Here is an 18,741-nt window from a genome sequence, read left to right on the forward strand (position 1 = left end):
CTTAAGCCCACCCCCCCTTTGCACATCATTATGTTGTTAAAATTTTGCTTATTTGAATTTCACTAATACATTTTGATATGCCTCTCAGACTCTAGGTCTACATCACCATTTGATATGTGTTACTTTATTCTTCCTCTGCTTTATTGATGGTGTCATTTGAAGACTAGGCTTCATTTCTATGCTGCATCCTAAAGTGCACAAAGTAATTTCCCCTCAACTTGTACCACAAAACATTTTTGTCCTATGCACTCATATATTAGAGACATCTTAGTGGTGAAATCCTTTTGTTCCTTTTCTTTCTTTTTCTATACATTTTTGAATTGATAAAATATTTACATGGTTTTTAAAATTCAAGAGGCACAAAAAATAGTATAGAGGGAAATTTCATGTCTCATCTCTGTACCTGAGCTACTTCGTTCCTTCCCTAGAAGTAACTAATATAATAAATTTCTTGTGTTTCCTCCCAAAAATGTTTTATGTATATACCAGCGAATATATATATTCTTCCCTCTTTTTTTCCATAAATGGTAGTACTGCATAGTCATGTATAACTTGTTTGCTTCGTTTAATGATATTTATTGAAGATCATTCCATATCATTCTATAATGATCATCCTTAGTCTTGGATATAGCAGCAGAATGGTACATTAAATGGACATACTGTAGTTTTAATCATTCTTCTAATGATGAGCTTTTGGGTCATTTCAAATCTTCTGCTATTATAAGCAATGCCCAATATACCATAATTTATTAAATCTGTCTGCAATACATGAACACACATAATCTCTTTTCTATTAACAATACTGGAGTATATAACATTTACATAGATCCTCTTGCACAAATAAAAATATATATGAAGTATAAATTCCAAAATAATTGTAGTGCCTATTTTTTTCCAGGAATGATCCTAGGTGATAGTATGTAACAGTGACAAATTCTTCTCTTTAATAAAAAAAAATAAAAATAAATAAAAAAATAAAAATTTTTAATAAAAAAATAATAAAAACAGTGACAAATTCTTCTTTTTAATAGAGCTCACATCAAAGTAGAAGGTATAGACAATAAAATAAGTAATTATGTCAGATGCTGATAATTGCTTGGGAGGAAAATGAAGCAGGTAAAGAGGAAAATATGTGTCAAAAGGGTGGAGTTGTGATTTTGAACCACATCATCAGGAAAATTTCAGTTGAGAAAGTAACATTGAATAAAGATCTGAAAGATGTGAGGAAAGACCTCGAGATAGCATAATATCAAGTGTAAAGACTGTTGTGGAAGTTGTTCTGCTATATTTGAAGAACAGCAAGGAAGCTTGTGTGGCTGGAGTGAATGAGAGGAAAATAGCAAGAGATGAGATCAGAGCAGTTATGGAAGGGGCATGAAATATGAAGTAGGATATTCTAGTCTATTGTAAGGACATTGGTTTTTATTCTGAATAAGGCAGGAAGCCATTTGGAGGGTTTTGAGCAGTAGAAAAACATTAATGAAATGAATTGACAGGAAAGAATGAAGAAGGGCAGAAGGGAGATGAGTTATTAGACTACAAGTAGGACACAAGTAATGGTGACTTGAAATGCTTAGGTAGAAATGGAGGTGATAATAAGTGATCAGATACTGGATTTGCCAAAGAATGGGATGTGCCTGTGAGAGGTAAGAGTCAATGATAACTCATTTGTGTGTCTGTGTGTCTATGTGTGCATGTGCATGTTTATATTTTGCTTGAACGATTCGCAAGATTTGAGTTGCCATTTGTTGAGATGCAAAAGACTATGGGCGGAGCAGATTTAGGATAAAGAAAAGGAATTTGGCATAGGATGTGCTAAATTTAAGGAGCTTACTAGACAATCAGGTAGAAATATCCAGGAGATGGGAAACTTCTTTTAGGATACATAGTTGCCCAGTGATCCTTCACTTAAATAAGTAAATCCTTGATGAGATGTATAGCACTGACCTTCAAGATATGTTCAGCTATATGTGAAACCCAGAGTGAAAAATCCCACATTGTCATGTTGACAATGGCTACAAATATTTCAGGGTGTAATTTTGTTCAGTCTTGCTCATGAGGTTAACTACCTTTTGCATTTTAATTAAATTGTGTGCAGGACTTGTACCAGACTGAGATGACCAGATTAAAAAAGAAAAACCTGAATATGATGAACACCTAAACTATTCTCAACAAAAAATGCCCTATTAGTCTAGCAGTGCTGGTTTTATCGTCATAATTCCTACTGTTGCATTTCTTAGCACTCAACTTTGATAAACTTAGGTCTTGGGATTTATTGCTGGGTTTACTGATTTGTGCCATGAATTAGGAAATTTAACATAACAGGACATTATCTGAGTGTGTGGGATGGCCAGAAAAATATCAGTCCATACATGGAAAGTCAGAGCCAACTTACAAGTAAAAGAATTAACTATAGCTTGAATAAGGTACTTCAAAAAGATTAAAGGTTAACAGGAATATCTTCTTCCACCTCATTTGTCAAATGCTAGGGAGAAGTAAGAACCATATTTCCATTTTGATATTTAAAGTATCACTTCAAACAAGGGAGAGATTCTCCCTAAAAACCTCTAAGTCAACTTTATTTGTCCTCCCTAAAATACATCATTACATGCTGAGCTATTGAGACCCAATTGAACATATACAACATTAGCTATGCACGTTGTTAAGCATAGTATTCTGGTGACACTTAGCAGTGTTCAGCAATTTCCTTAATGAACAGGTGTACAAGTATATTAGTCTTCCAGAAGTTAATTTGCAGTAACGTGTACTTCCTGATTTGGAGGTTCTTGTCTAAACTATAACCAGTAAAAAAAAATTAAAAAAAAAAAATAAAAATCAATAAACTATGACCAGTAGGATTTATTCCTTAATTAGGGAATCATTACAAGGTATGTGTGTGTTTTTCCCACTGTTAAAACCATTAGTCTTGTTTAGGGTGCTGTAAACTTCAGGAACACCCATAATGACATTCCTATGGTTTTGGCTACTATGCAGGTGACAGAGTGAAATCTACCTTTCTCTGGTGTGCCTTAGTTAATGCACAGCTGTAGGTAGCACAGAAAGGGGAAGCTTCACAGTTGCAATATGCAGCACATAAGAAGAGATGGAAATACTATCTCCTACTGCATATTAGATCGGCTTTCCCTCTCAAGAGTTGGTAAATTTGTTATTCCTCGCAAAATAGATTCAAAAACAGTTGAAAACAAAATTGTGCTTGCTGACCAAACTGACTAATATTTACCTGTAGTTTTTATTATTCCCTCCCCTATTGTTTCTGATTTCCTATATACCCTTGGTCCCTGGATTGTCAAAGCTAAGAGTTTATAAAGTGTAAATATATATATTATGTATTATATATTATATATATTAAAAGTATAAATATATATTATAATATATATATCTGGTGATACAAATTTTATTTTTATGTTAAAAATGGAAATATGCATAGGCTAATATAGGAAACACCTATGTACCAGCCTCTCAGAATGAATAAATGTTAATATTCATCATATTTATTATAGATCTTTGCTTTTAAACAAATAAAACATTAGAAATAAAATTGAAGTTTCCAGGATTTTACTTGTTCCACTTTCTTCCTCCAAGAAAAGCATTATCATGTTAAGTATCTATTTCATGTTTTTAAAATTTTGATACATATTTACTTATATATGTATCTGTATACCCATACATTCACTCTATAAAGAATACATAAAATTATTCTGTTTTATTTTTAATTTAGATGAATGCTATTATGCTGCATACAATATTTTCCATGACTCTTATTTTTTCATTCAAAATTGTAATTGGGATCTATTCTTATTATAATTTTTATCTGTAGTACATTTATTATAAATGCTGAGTTGTATTCTATTCTATGAATATACCACAATTTATTTATCCATTTCATAACCCCCTGGCATGTGGATTATTTCCAGTTTTTGCACTGTTGTTAATTTGCTGCAGTAAACATCCTTGTTTCTTGACTGACCCATAAATGGAAAAATTGGGTTATACTTGTGCTAAGCACACCTTAAATGTATTAGATGTTACTGATTATTTATTTTATATTTGTTGTCCTAATTTTTACTACCATTGCTGGCACAATCAAATTATTATTTCTTTGCCTCCTCATCTGTACTTGCCATTACAAGACTTTTTTGTTACTTCCAATTTGATGACTGTGAAATGATATTTCATTGGTTGTTTTCATTTGAATTTCCCTGATTACTGATGACGTTGAGAATCTTTTTATTACTTGCTATTTGATCTTGGACAAATGACTCAATTTTTCTGTTCCTTAGTTTCTCCTTTATAAAATGACAATGGTATACCTATTATATAAGGTGACAGAGGAATTATTTAATAAAAGTTGATTTTGGTGGTGATTGTGATGATTGTGATCATAGTTACTACTACTACTACTAGTACTACTATCATTGTTATTGTTATTCTTTTTATTATACTTTCCTCTTTGTATTTATATATATATATGTATATATTTATATATAGTTTTTATTATTTTTTATTTATTTATATTTTTTATTGCAGTTTGACTTGCCCACATACAGTATAATACCCAGTGCCCCCTCAGTGCCCGTCACCCAGTCACCCCATTCCCCTGCCCACCTCCCCTTCCTTGTTCGTTTCCCAGAGTTAGGAGTCTCTTATGTTTTGCCACCCTCTCTGGTTTTTCCCACTCATTTTCTCTCCTTTCCTCTATAATCTCTTTCACTATTTTTTATATTCTCCATATGAGTGAAACCATATAATGATTGTCCTTCTCCGATTGACTTACTTCACTCAGCACATTTATAAGTATTTATTTATATATATAAATATATACTTAACATTTATGTATATGTATATTCCTTTATACATTTTCAGTTCTATTTTTTTATATTTCCAGAATTTCAAGAATAAAGACAACTTTAAAAGAATAGAAAATAGCAATGAAAAAAATTATTGAAGCTATCACACAGAAATCATAGTAGATTTTCCCTGCCTGTCATTCTCATACTTGCACTCATTTTAACATGAAATTATTTATTGAAGTTTAACACCCATTTCAACTAATAACTGAAAAATTATTTCCATATAGGTAAAATCACTTCTGGAATTGTATACCAATGTAAAAATATGTATTTATATAAGAAGATCACAGTTATTATATTTATATGATATATCTAAAACAAGTTGGGCATTTACTTGTTGGATACATACATACATACATACATATATTATATATAAATATTTTAGGTGGTTTTTAACACTACTGTTTACTGGCTTTATTTATTCTAGGTTTGTATTTAGTATACTTACTAGGAAGTGTCATAATTTTACTTCTCCACATATTTCTTATAATATGATGTAATACATCAGTTGATGCTGGTTTAAGAAAAAGTATTCTTTAATATGAAACTACTTCTAATAATAAAAAGAGAGTTTGCTGAGTGATAAGCATATATTCATTCAAACTATATTATTATGGATAAAAAAATTTACAAATGTTAGAGATCTTTTGGAGATACTTCCCTAATTAGTAGTTTACATATGACCATCTATTTAAGAAAAATGAGTAGACACTTAAGTCTTTCTATATGCTTGTCCCTAAGCTCACACATAGTAGGTGTTCAACAAGTATTTGCTAATTAAATGAATTAATGAATAGTGGTGATGCTGACTTTAGCAATCAATCTTTCTCACTAGAATTTTAAGATAAGGTAGTTATAAATAATTTATTATGATTTATGATAGTTATCATTATGCAAAGAATTCAGTGGTACCCATTATAATATCTTAATATTTGCAACAACTTACAGGTATCTTGTCACATGTATGTATCCACTGAGATTGCAGATATTTCTTTTTTTTTAGTATTTTATTTACTCATGACACACACACACAGAGGTAGAGGCAGAGACACAGGCAGAGGGAGGAGCAGGCTCCATGCAGGGAGCCTGATGTGGGACTCGATCCCAGGACTCCAGGATCACACCCTGGGCTAAAGGCAGGCTCTTAAACCGCTGGGCCACCCAGGGATCCCAATAGCAGAGATTAATAGGGGATTGATGAACATTGCCTAAATTAGATCAGGAAAGTATTAGAGCCCTGTTTATTTTTGTTAATGAGTATCCATTGTTGTGAAGGAATAATTTGATAGAACAATTGCAGTTAAAAATCCATATATTAAAGGAAATATAAGAATACTAAATGGACCCTTTATATAATTAGTATCTTGATGTTAACATAATAATACAAATGTCTTTATTAAAAATCATATTTCTACAGACAGTATTTTATGTTTTATTATTATTTGGTCAATTAGCAGTGACCAATTTAATTGAAGCACTGAAATTAATTTAATCCATCTGATTCAAAATCAGTGGCTATACGGTTTTTCATTTGCAGATGCAGAGATCACATTTGATTATAGGCCTCATTAATAATGTGAGGACCATAGGGCCATGGATGACAAAATCAATTATTTAGGTTTTTATATTGAAACTTAAAAAATCTCTCCAGTCCTATTCAAGTAATTTCAAATAAGAAAATTACTATAATTTAAGTTATGCTATAAATTTTATAGTGTAAGCACTTTTAACTTGAGATGTACCCGCTCACAAATTTTTAAGTGCACTACCCATTGTTATTAACTTTAGCTACAGTGTTGTACCACAGATCTTTAGAGTTTATTCATCTTATAAAACTGAAACTTTATATACATTGAACAGTGACAGCAACTACCCACTTCCCTGTCCCTCAGTCCCTGGCAACCACAATTGTACAATTCTACTCTTTGTTTATATGAGTTTGATATTTTAGATGCTTCATAATTATGCAGTACTTTTCTATGACTTGCTTATTTCATTTAGCATAGTGTTCCCCAGGTTCATCCGTGTTATTGTATAAGGCAGGATTTTTTTCTTTAAAGATGAATAACATTTCATTTTATGTATATGCCACATTTCTTTATCCCTTGATCTTTTGATGGATATTTAGATTCTTTCCATATATTGACTGTTTTGTGAATAATATTACAGTAAACATGGGAGTACAGCTATCTCTTTGAGATTCTGATTTCAGTTAATTTGGTTATATACCCAAAAGTAGGATTGGTAGATCATTTGGTAGTTCGAGTTTTAATTTTTTTCTAGTATTAATTATTTGTAGACTCTCTGTACTGTTCTCTATAGCAGCTACACCATTCTGTATTTCTACCAACAATGTATAAAGGTTCCAATTCTTCCACCACTTCCTCACCAATATTTTGCTTTAGTTTTTGATAATAGCCATTCCAAGATCTGTGAGTTGAGGACTACCTGGGTGGCTCCATGGGTTAAGTGTTTGCCATCTCAGGTCATGATCCAAGGATCCTGCTCAGCGGGGAGTCTGCTTCTCCCTCTGCCTCTGCCCCTCCCTTCTGGTTGTGCTCTCTTGTGCTCTCCTAAATAAATAAATAAAATATTTCTAAAAACATGAAAAAATGGTTTGAGGTAATATCTCATTGTGGCTTTATTTGTATTTCCCTAATGATATTGAGGATATTTTTGTATACTTGTTGGCCATCTGTAGGTCTTCTTTGGAGAAATGTCTATTCAAATTTTAATCAAGTTATTGCCCCTGTTTCACTAAAGCTATGGAATATTTACTTTTTAAAAGCATTTGAAACATATATGTAATAAACGCATCCTACATACACCAAGTAACATTTTGTAGTCATAGAAACAGGACAGTTTTAATATATGAAGCTTTCAGTACTATCTGGGGATACGTTTCATATGTTATTACTTTTCTTCAAAGTATTTATTTATCTAACCCTGTGGTTGTGATCACTAAGGAATGCTCTTAAAGACAAGAAAGCTAAAGACAATAATAGCAAAACCTTTATTGTTTGTGAAAGGCTGTCTAATTAGGGACTGTTTTAAACTAGTTTTGTTCGGGAAGCCTGGTGGCTTAGTGGTTGAGCCACTATCTTTGGCTTAGGGTGTGATGGGTGGGGGTGTGGTGGTGGCCTAAATGAAGTCCCACATAGGGCTCCTTGTGAAGAGTCTGCTTCTCCCTCTGCCTATGTTTCTGCCTTCGTCTCTGTCTCTCATGAATAAATAAATAAAATCATTAAAAAAATTGAAAAAAAATAAACTAGCTTTGCTTTAGTAATTCTCAAAATAGTGGTGCCCAATCATGGAATTCTTATTTCTTCAACCTAGTCTAAAGCCAATTTGCATATTATAAGGGAAATATATTAAGATTTAAGATACTTAAGACATCTAATCTTAATTTGAAACAATTTGTTCATTTGAAAAGGGGAGATGTTGGAATATATTTTAATGAAAAAATGCAAAAATATGAAGTCATACAAAATGAGCATTATGTATGTTTGGGTTTTTCTGGAGCCTTGTTAGTTTGCAGAAAATCTTACAATATCTATTACACTACAGCATTTTCATCCTATATGTACTTAGTTAACTAATCTCCCATAGTGGGGTTTAAGACATATTGGAAGCTCAGAATAGTTTTCTTGACTATTTCTTTGGGAAAAGTTTTCTGAATGATTCTAGAAGTAATTTTAATATTATTCAGATACTTATTTTATTAACAAAGGGTATGATTCTTGGACTGTCATTTTTTTCTATAGAGTTTTGTTAACCTGACATGACTTAAAATTAGAATAAATTAAAATGCTGATTATTGTACAAGAAAGACACTGTGCTCTTAGAATGATTCTTTGAGAAACATTTATGAGCACTTCAAGGGAAATATATTAAAACTCATTTTTGTTTCCATGAGTAGCAATAATTTTATTGTATTGAATACGCATGGCAAACTACTTGAGATTATGATTTTCAAGTGTAATTATTATCTAGTCTGCTTACACTATGCATCACTTTAGATAAGTCCATAGTGGTATATCTAAATGTTAAGACGTGAGTTATTCAGGTAATTAATTTTTTGTTATTTTTTTCTACAAAGTTCACTTCATTTTCTTATATCTTGCACCACTAAAACAATGGGGTCTTAATGGACTTGCAGTATTTAATGCATCCTATAATGTTTATAGAAAGTTTTCCAGATAGTAACATCTATGAACATGTAGCTTAGCAAAAATGTACTGTGGTTGTGTGTTGCTTTTCCTCTAAAGAAAATCTGTAACTCCTTTGTAAGCTCTTTAACAAAAACCAGATAAATTAAAATAATGAAAATATTGATTTCCTCAAAATGAAGTTATATTTTTAAAAGTAATAAGCAGCAGTATTATGATTCAGTGATGAAGTTTAGCAGGATGAGTTTGGAGACAAAAGCATATCACTACTTGAATGAAAAAAATGTTGGCTTTACTTTTCTCACATTTTTTTTAACAGTCCCATTATCTATGACCATATTTTTATATTAGAAGACATAAACTGCCAACACATGAGTACAATGGTAGCTATAGAATTTCTGTATAGGAGAGTTTAGGGATTTGCCATAAAGCTTCATTTTCATAGCAGATATCCACATTGTTTTTTCACTTTGGTTTTTGGGATGCATTTTCTGGGTGAGAGTTGATGGAGGTTATGGCGGGGTGTGGCGGGAGGCGGGGGGGTGGAGCCATTCCTTGGCACTTCTACTTCTCAGAGTTTCAGGTCCATTAATTATGTGCATGTAAATGGTACTGTTGTTGTGCAACTTGCAAATGGTTCATATTTATTCTTCAAAGCAATCTCAGCAGGAATTTTTATATGGCAACCAGTTTAGCAGTTAGTGCTTTACATACTTAAAAGCAGTTACACTGAATTAAAGACATGTCTAAAATTTAGCATATTTTAGGATGAATGCATATTTTGCCTTTTCCCTCAATTAGTCCAAATTAGGGAGATTTTACTCTATGTTTAATTTCAGTGCTGCTGTAGATTCCTGTTAAAGGAGTAATGAATGTTGCACATTAGATAAAAAGTAGTAATTGATTTTTAGTACTATTTGGCTTATCTTTTTTGCTTAAGTGCTGATATTTAATTTTTAAGTAAACCTCTATTTATACCTATATTATGTTTATTCAATATATTATATTGAAATACAATGAAATAGATACATTTATTGATATTTCACATAAGCTTTATCAATGTAGTTAATATGCCTTACTAATTTATTTTGTGTGATTGGAATAATACCATTATTTTTTATGGTAAAATGTTTTTCCTTTAGTTCAAAAGAATGTAGAAGCTTCAGAAGAAAAGAAGATCTTGCCTGCAAAGAAGAAAGTGAAAGAATTGAGAATTTTGGATCACAAAATGGCCCAGAATCTGTGTATGTGTTATTTTCTAAATAGGGGTGGTAGTGATTATGGTGATGAGTTGTTGAATATTTTTAAACAAAGTTGTAACTGATTTTAACAGGTATATTTAGCATCCACTAGAAACAAAATTGCATGCAAACATGATTTGTTTTTTTTTTTTTTCCCCAAACATGATTTGAATTGCCTTTTTGTCTTTTAGCCAGAATGAAGACCATAATTTTGTCTTCCTCAGGTCAGATGAAACTTATGAATAATAAAGCTTTGGAAGATACTTAAAGTTTAGCACTGTTAAAAGACAGAGTGAGATATAAGGCATAGTTTAAAAGAGTGTTATTTTCCCTTTTCTGCCTAGGCTTGGGTGTTTTAGTTTTGGAGTATTCACTGGTCACATTGGGCAAATTCTTTTATCGATATGCCTTTATAGTTAAAGTAATTGCGATGGTAGAAAGTTAAATTGTTACCACTAAACTTTAAAACTGATTAGTGAACCTCATGAAGGAGTTAAAATGGTGGAGAAGTTGGGGTACCCAAAGTTTGTCAGGGCTCTCAAACACAGCTAGGTAGTTATTAAATTATTTTGAACACCCAAGAAAACAATCAGAGGTCTCAGAGAACAAAAACTGCAAGTAAACACTTAGAAAACTACCACCTTTTGGAATTAATCCCAGAAGATAAAGACAAAGAGACAGAAGGTTTGTTCATTCAAATTATAGCTGAAGACTTCTCTAATATAGGGACATAGACATCAAAATCCAAGAAACACAGAGACCTATTAAATCCAACAAAAGCTAAGCATCAACAAGGCACATCATAGTCAAATTCACAAAATACACAGACAATGAAAGCAGCAACAGAAAAAAAAAATCCTTAAACTTTAGTGGAAAACAAATCACATTTGCAGCAGATCTGTCCAGAGAAACCTGACAGGTCAGAATAAAGTGGAAGGATATATTCAATGTGCTGAATGGTAAAAAATATGCAGGCAGGAATTCTTTATCTAGCAAGGCTGTCATTCAGAACAGAAGAGTTGAAGAGTTTCCCAGACAAACAAAAACTAAAAGCATTCAGCTATCCCTACAAGAAATTTTTAGGGGGAATCTTTGAGTGGAGAAGACCAAAAGCATCAAAGACTAGAAAGGACCAGAGACCATCACCAGAAACACCAATACTACATATAACACAATGGCACTATATTCATATCTTTGGATTATCACTCTGAGTGTAAATGAACTAAATACTTCAATCAGAAGACATGGGGAATCAGAATGGTTAAAGAAAAGAAGATCTATCTATATGCTGCTTCCAAGGGACTCATTTTAGACCAAAAGACATCTGCAGATTGAAAGTGAGTGGATGGAAAACCATCTATCATGTTTTTTAAAAAAGATTTTATTTATTTATTCATGAGAGATACACACACAGAGAGACAGAGACACAGGCAGAGGGAGAAGCAGGCTCCATACAGGGAGCCTGATGTGGGACTCAGTCCCGGGTCTTCAGGATCACACCCTGGGTGGAAGGCGGTGCTAAACCACTGAGCCACCAGGGCTGCCTCCATCTATCAGGTTAATGAATGTCAAAAGAAAGCTAGAATAGCCATACTTAAATCAGAGAAACTAGGTTTTCAACCAAAGACTGTAACAAGAGATTAAGAAAGGCATAATAAAGGGGTCTATCCATCAAGCAGATCTAACAATTATAAATATTTATGCCCCCAAATTAGGAGTCTCCAACTATATAAATCAATTAACAATAAAGACAAAGAAACTCATTGATGATAATAATACAGTAATAGTAGGTGACTTTAATGCCCCACTTTCAGCAATAGACAGATCACCTAAGCAGGTAATCAACAAGAAAACAAGGGCTTTGAGATACACTGCACCAGATGAACTTCACAGATATATCCAAGACATTCCATCCTAAAGCAGCAGAACACACATGCTTTTCATAGATAGATTTCCAAAATAGATCACATACTGGGTCACAAATCAGCCTTCAACAAGTACAAAAATATCATGATGATACCATACATATTTTCAGACCACAGCTTTATGAAACTTGAAGTCAACCACAAGAAAAAAATTGGAAAGACTGCCATTACATGGAGGTTGAAGAGCATCACACTAAAGAATGAATAGATTAACCAGGAGATTAAAGAAGAAATTTTTAAAAATTACACTGAAACAATGAATATGAAAACACAACAGTGTAAAACTTGTGGGATGTAGCTAAGGCAGTTCTAAGAAGGAAGTATATTGCAATATAGGCCTACCTCAAGAATAAAGAAAAGTCTTATTTTTTTAAGATTTTCTTTATTTATTCATAGAGGCACACAAACAGAGAGAGAGGCAGAGACACAGGCAGAGGGAGATGTGGGCTCCGTGCAAGGAGCCTGATGTGGGACTCAATCCGGGGTCTCCAGGAGCACGCCCCAGGGCGCAGGTGGCGCTAAACCGTTGTGCCGCTGGGGCTGCCCAAGAAAAGCCTTAAATACCCAACCTAATCTTATAGTGAAAGCTCAGAAAAGGAACAGCAGATAAAGTCTAAATTCAGTAGAAGATGGGAAATAATAAAGATTATAGGGGAAATAAATGATCTAGATACAAAAAACAGCCAGTAGAACAAACTAACAAAACTAAGAGCTGCTTCTTTTAAAGACCCAATGAAACTGATAAACCCTTAGCCATACATATGCATAAGAAAAGGGAAAGGAACCAAATAGATAATATTGCAAATGAAAAGAGAGATCAGAACCAATACCACAGAAATACAATTAGAAGAGGATAGTGTGAGAAATAATATGCCAACAAACCGAGCATCCTGGAAGAAATGGACAAACTCATAGAAACTTACAGGAAACAGGAAGAAGTAGAAAACTTGAACAAACCCATAGCTAGCAAAGAAATTGAATCAGCAATGAAAAATTTCCCAACAATTAAAGAGTCCTGGGCCAGATGGCTTCCCAGGGGAATTCTACCAGACATCTAAAGAAGAGTTAATATTTGTCTCAAACTGCTTCAAAAAACAGATATGGAAGGGAATTTTCCAAATTCATTCTAGAAAGTCAGCATTACCTTGATTCCACAATCAGACAAAAAAAAGGGGTCTAATATCCTTGATGAACATGAATGCAAAAATTCTCAATAAAATACTATCAAATTTAATTCAACAGTACGTTAAAATAATTTTTTATCACCATCAAGTGGGATTTATTCCTGGGCTGCAGGAGTGGTTCATTATTTGTAAATCAATGTGATACACCACATTAATGAAAGAAAGGATAAAGAAAGACCACCAGTCCTCTCAATAGCTGCAGAAAAAAGCATTTGACAAAATACACCATCCTTTCTTGATAAAAACTGTCAACAAAGGAGGGATAGATGGAAAATACCTACCTCAACATCAAAAGGCCATATATAAAAGACCCACACATATTATCATCCTCAATGGGGAGAAACAGAGCTTTTCCTCCACATTGAGGAACAAGACAAATATGTACGCTCTTACCATTACTACTTAACATAGTACTGGAAGTCCTGAGCTCATCAATCACACAAGAAGAAATAAATGCATCTGAATTGGCAAGGAAGGAGTCAAACTTTCACTATTTGCAGATGGTGTGATACTCTATGTAGAAAGCCCAAAAGACTCCAGCAAAAAATTGCTAGAAATAATACATGAACTCAGCAAAGTTGCAGGATATAAAATCAACATGCAGAAATCTGCTGTATTTCTATACACTAATAACGAAGCAGCAGAAAAAGTAATCAAGGAATCTATCCCATTTGTAATTGTTCTAAAAACAATAAGATACCCTGGAATAAAATAACTCAAAAAGTAAAAGATTTATACTCTGGAAAACCATAGAACACTTATGAAAGAAATTGAAGAGGACACAAAGAAATGGAAGTATTCCATGCTCATGAATTGGAAGAACAGTGTTAAAATGTATATACTATCCAAAACAATGTGCACACTTAATGTAATCTCTATCAAAATATCACTATCATTTTTCATAAATAATCCTAAAATTCATATGGAAGCACAAAACACCCTGAAAAGCCAAAGCAATATTGAAAAAGAAAAACAAAACTGGAGACACCATGATTCCCGTACCTCAAGTTACATAACCAAGTTGTAGTGATCAAGACAATTATAGTACTGGCACAAAAGCAGACATAGATCAATGGACTGGGATAGAAAACCCAGAGATGGACCCATGAGTATATGGTCACCTTATCTTTGAAAAGCAGGAAAGACTATCCAATGGAAAAAATTCCCTTCAACAAATGGTGTTGGAAAAACTGGACAGAATGCATGCAGAAGAATGAAACTGGACCACTTTCTTTTACCATACACAAAATTAGATTCAAAATGAATGAAAGGCCTAAATGTGATAGGAGAAACCATCAAAATCCTAGTGGAGAACACAGGCAGAATCTCTTTGACCTGGGCCTTAGCAACTTCTTACTAGACACATCTCTGGAGGCAAGGGAAACAAAAGGAAAAATAAACTATTGGGACTTCATTAAGATAAAAAGCTTATTCACAGCAAAGAAAACAATCAACAAAACTAAAAGGTAGCCTACAGAATGGGAGACAATATTTGCAAATGACATATCTGATAAACAGTTGGTATCCAAAGCTATAAAGAACTTATCAGACTCAACACCCAAAAAAACAAATAATCCAGTTAAGAAACTGGCAGAGGAAGGAGTGCTTAGGTGGCTGACTCAGTTAAACTTCCAACCCTTCATTTCGGCTCAGGTCATGATCTTAGGTTTTTGAGACAGAGCCTCAAGTCAGGCTCCCTGCTACGGTGGAGTCAGCTTGGGTTTCTTTCCTTCCTCTGCCACTCCTCTCTCTCTTTCTTCCCCACCCCAAGTGAACAAATAAATATTAAAAAAAAGAAGAAGAAATGGGCAGAAGACACAAATAGACACTTTTACAAAGTGGACATCCAGATGCTAACAAACACATGAAAAAATGTTCAACATCACTCATCATCAGGAAAATACAAATCAAAACCACAATGAATTACCATGTCACATCTGTAAAATGGATAAAATTAACACAAGAAACAGCAGGTTTGGGCAACGATGTGGAAAAAGGGGAGTCCTCTTACATCTTTTGTAGGAATACAAACTGGTGCAGCCACTTTGGAGAGCAGTTTGGGGGTTCTTCAATACGTTAAATATCCAGCCATTGCATCATTAGCTATTTACCCAACGGATACAAAAGTATACATTGAAAGGGATACATACACCCTGGTGTTTGTAGCAACATTATCAATAATAGCCAGAATAAAGAAAGAGCCAAAATGTCCATTGACTGATGAATGGATAAAGGAGATTTGGTATATATATATATAATGGGTTATTACTCAGCCATCAAAAAAAAAAAAGAAATCTTGCCATTTGCAATGATATAGATGGAGCTATAGTGTATTATGCTAAGTGAAATAAGTCAGAGAAAGACAAATACCATATGATTTTATTCATATGTGGAATTTAAGAAAGAAAACAAATGAACATATGGGAAGGAGGAAAAGAAAAATAGGAGGGAGGTAAACAACCTATAAGTGACACTTAGTGACAGAGAACAAACTGAGGGTTGATGGAGGGAGATAGATGTGGGATGGGTTAGTTGGGTGATGGGTATTAAAGATGACACTTGTTGTGATGAGCACTGGGTATTGTATGTAAGTGATGAATCACTGAATTCTGGTCCTGAAACCAATATTGTACTTTATATTAACTAAATTTATATAAAAGATTTTGAAAACCTGGCTACTGAACCTTAAAGCCTTCAACAAATCATTCATCCATTAAATATGCTTTTGCTAAAGAAGCTGGATAGTTAAACCTATCTTCATGTAACTAAGCCCTACATTTTATTTTGACATATTCTCCCCTCTGTATTGAATTCAGCATTTTTTACCAGAGTAGACTGCTCTGAGGATACTAAAACACAAAGCATGAGAAATTACAACACATCAAGCATTTCTAATTATGCAAGGAAATACCATGGGAGTTTATTTTGTTAAGGGATACGCTATAGCAAATCAGATTAAAATAAACAAGTCATTATTCTCCAGTGAATTGGAAAGCTGCTGTCAGAAAAGAAGCCTCCAAATAGTTGCTGTGAATGTATACATTGCTTACTGAGAGTACATTTTCTCTATAAAGTGGATGTTAAGGATCTTTAAAAAAAAAAAAACACAGTATGATCTTAATTGCTAGTTGATGTCTATCAGCATTATTTATTTAGATTATGGAGATCTCACTTGGTGTTTATGTCTAGGTACTCAATTGCCTAGACAGTGAGGATTTGTTTTTTCCTTTAGGCACCAGTGAAATCATACAGACCTTTTCATGAAAAAAAAAATATTCTTTTTTTTTAAATATTCTTAAAAACATATTCATGTTCTCATGATAAGAACATATGATTGTTCATTAAAATGTATGTTTAGTGGAAGTTACAGTGAAATATGTTGTTATAAAATACTTTCTGAATTAGTTTTAAGCTTTTCTCAGTGTGATTTCTTGACATATTTCAGTATGACATAATATATATTCAATCAAGAAAAAGTTGACAAGGGAAATTGTGAAAATACACAGCTACTTCCTGATTTTCAGCAGGAATTCAGACAACCTTGATCATTTAGACACTTTAATTTTTTCTTATGTGGAAAAATTGCAGTAGTAGATTGATATGAAGTACTGAATTATATTTATCTGACAATATCCATATTAAATTCCACATTGAATTCAAAAGCCAACTTTAAATAAAATATCTCGAGTCATTTTGTATCAACTTGTTCTAAAATGCATAAACTTGTAGTCATCAGCATAATTAGTAGGAGTCTTAATTTCCATATAAATATGTACAACTTGTAAATATTAGATCCTGAAATAATAGGCCACTTTGCTTCAATAAGTAGTATAGTCTGTCAAATGTAAACTACTTTTGTTTGTTCCTAATTATGAATTTTTTTTTATTTTTATTTTTATTTTTTTTTATTTATTTATGATAGTCACAGAGAGAGAGAGAGAGAGAGAGAGGCAGAGACACAGGCAGAGGGAGATGCAGGCTCCATGCACCGGGAGCCAGACGTGGGATTCGATCCTGGGTCTCCAGGATCACGCCCTGGGTCAAAGGCAGGTGCCAAACCGCTGCGCCACTCAGGGATCCCCTAATTATGAATTAATACAAGTGACAGATTTCATATTTTGAGCATGTGAAAATGAGAAGGTATTTATTAGACCTTTAAATTTTCTATGCTTTTCTATTTTTAATAAAATCTACTTTTATTTTTAGCTATATTCCTAGGATCATATCGTATGCCATATGAAGATATAAAAAACATCATTCTGGAGGTTAATGAAGACATGCTGAGTGAAGCCTTAATTCAGGTAATGTGCATATTTTCCTTTTGAAATTCATTTTCACAGGTATTTCTAGATTGTTATTTTCTCAATGGAGTTGAGGGAAAATGTTCTTCTATATTTGGGTAATAGAATCAATAGTATCTAGCTTTGTTACAAGTAAGAGTATTCAACATTGAAGATCTAAATTCCAGGATTGTTTCTGCCTATCATTTACTGTACATTCATCATCACAATGACTGTTAAGTAAATATTGTTACCATCTTATGGATGTGAAAGTGAGGAGGCCAAATGGTTAATTAGCGTGCTCTTGACCAATCGGTAAATGTCAAAGTTATTCTTTGTTAGACATATAACATGTTCTAGAGATTGTGTCAAGCACTTAATACATTTTATCTCATTAAATAATGGAACAATCCTATGAAGTTCGTACTATTTTCCTCATGTTTCAGAAAAGGAAACTGAGGCTTAGAGTGCCCAATGTCACATAGATGGTAAGTGACAGAGTAGCAGACCTGTGATTCACAACAAGATCTCTCATGGTTCTAACTCTTTTGTTCTTTCTATTCTATTATTCTGCCTTCCATGAGCCAGTTATTTTAGCTTGCTAAATCTTAAGCTAAATGTTTCCACATCTGAGAATGCAGATGGATTAAACCAAATAATGTGCTCTGTAGAATAAAGCACTGTATAGGATCTAACATATTACTATAATTCTTGGTATGTCTGGCCCTGTCTGGTTTAATTTCTGGAAGGAAGAACTGAAGATTTTACCTGGAAGGGCATAGTCACTGTAGATGTTTTTGTTTGTTCATTTGTTTTTAAGCCATCAAGTTTGCTTTGACTTTGAAAAAGCTTGATGAGTTTGTATTGTGAGAGTTTTGCCATATCCCCCTCAGACTGTCTCTATAAATGTCAGAGGACCAGTGTTTGTCCTTTGAGCAGACTATGTCTCTATGGAAATTCCTCAACTCTGTAATGTGGGCTTGCATTACAGATTACCTTATTTAAATGTTCTAAATATAGATACATTTTTTTCCTAGAAGACTAAGATTTAATGCCTCTTCATTATGATGG

General features: G+C 33.2%; 1 protein-coding gene across 3 annotated transcripts in view; it reads left to right on the plus strand.

The window, feature by feature from the left end:
- DIAPH2 (diaphanous related formin 2) overlaps positions 1-18,741 on the plus strand; it is a 1,101,152-nt gene that overhangs the window by 486,504 nt on the left and 595,907 nt on the right. For all 3 annotated transcript variants that reach the window (XM_055337637.1, XM_055337638.1, XM_055337639.1), the window contains 2 exons: positions 10,183-10,284; positions 17,597-17,691. In XM_055337637.1, coding sequence (XP_055193612.1) covers positions 10,183-10,284; positions 17,597-17,691 — 197 coding nt within the window. The remainder of the gene's footprint in view (positions 1-10,182; positions 10,285-17,596; positions 17,692-18,741) is intronic.

This window comes from Nyctereutes procyonoides, unplaced genomic scaffold, assembly GCF_905146905.1.
Source record: "Nyctereutes procyonoides isolate TBG_1078 unplaced genomic scaffold, NYPRO_anot_genome, whole genome shotgun sequence".
Taxonomy (NCBI): domain Eukaryota; kingdom Metazoa; phylum Chordata; class Mammalia; order Carnivora; family Canidae; genus Nyctereutes; species Nyctereutes procyonoides.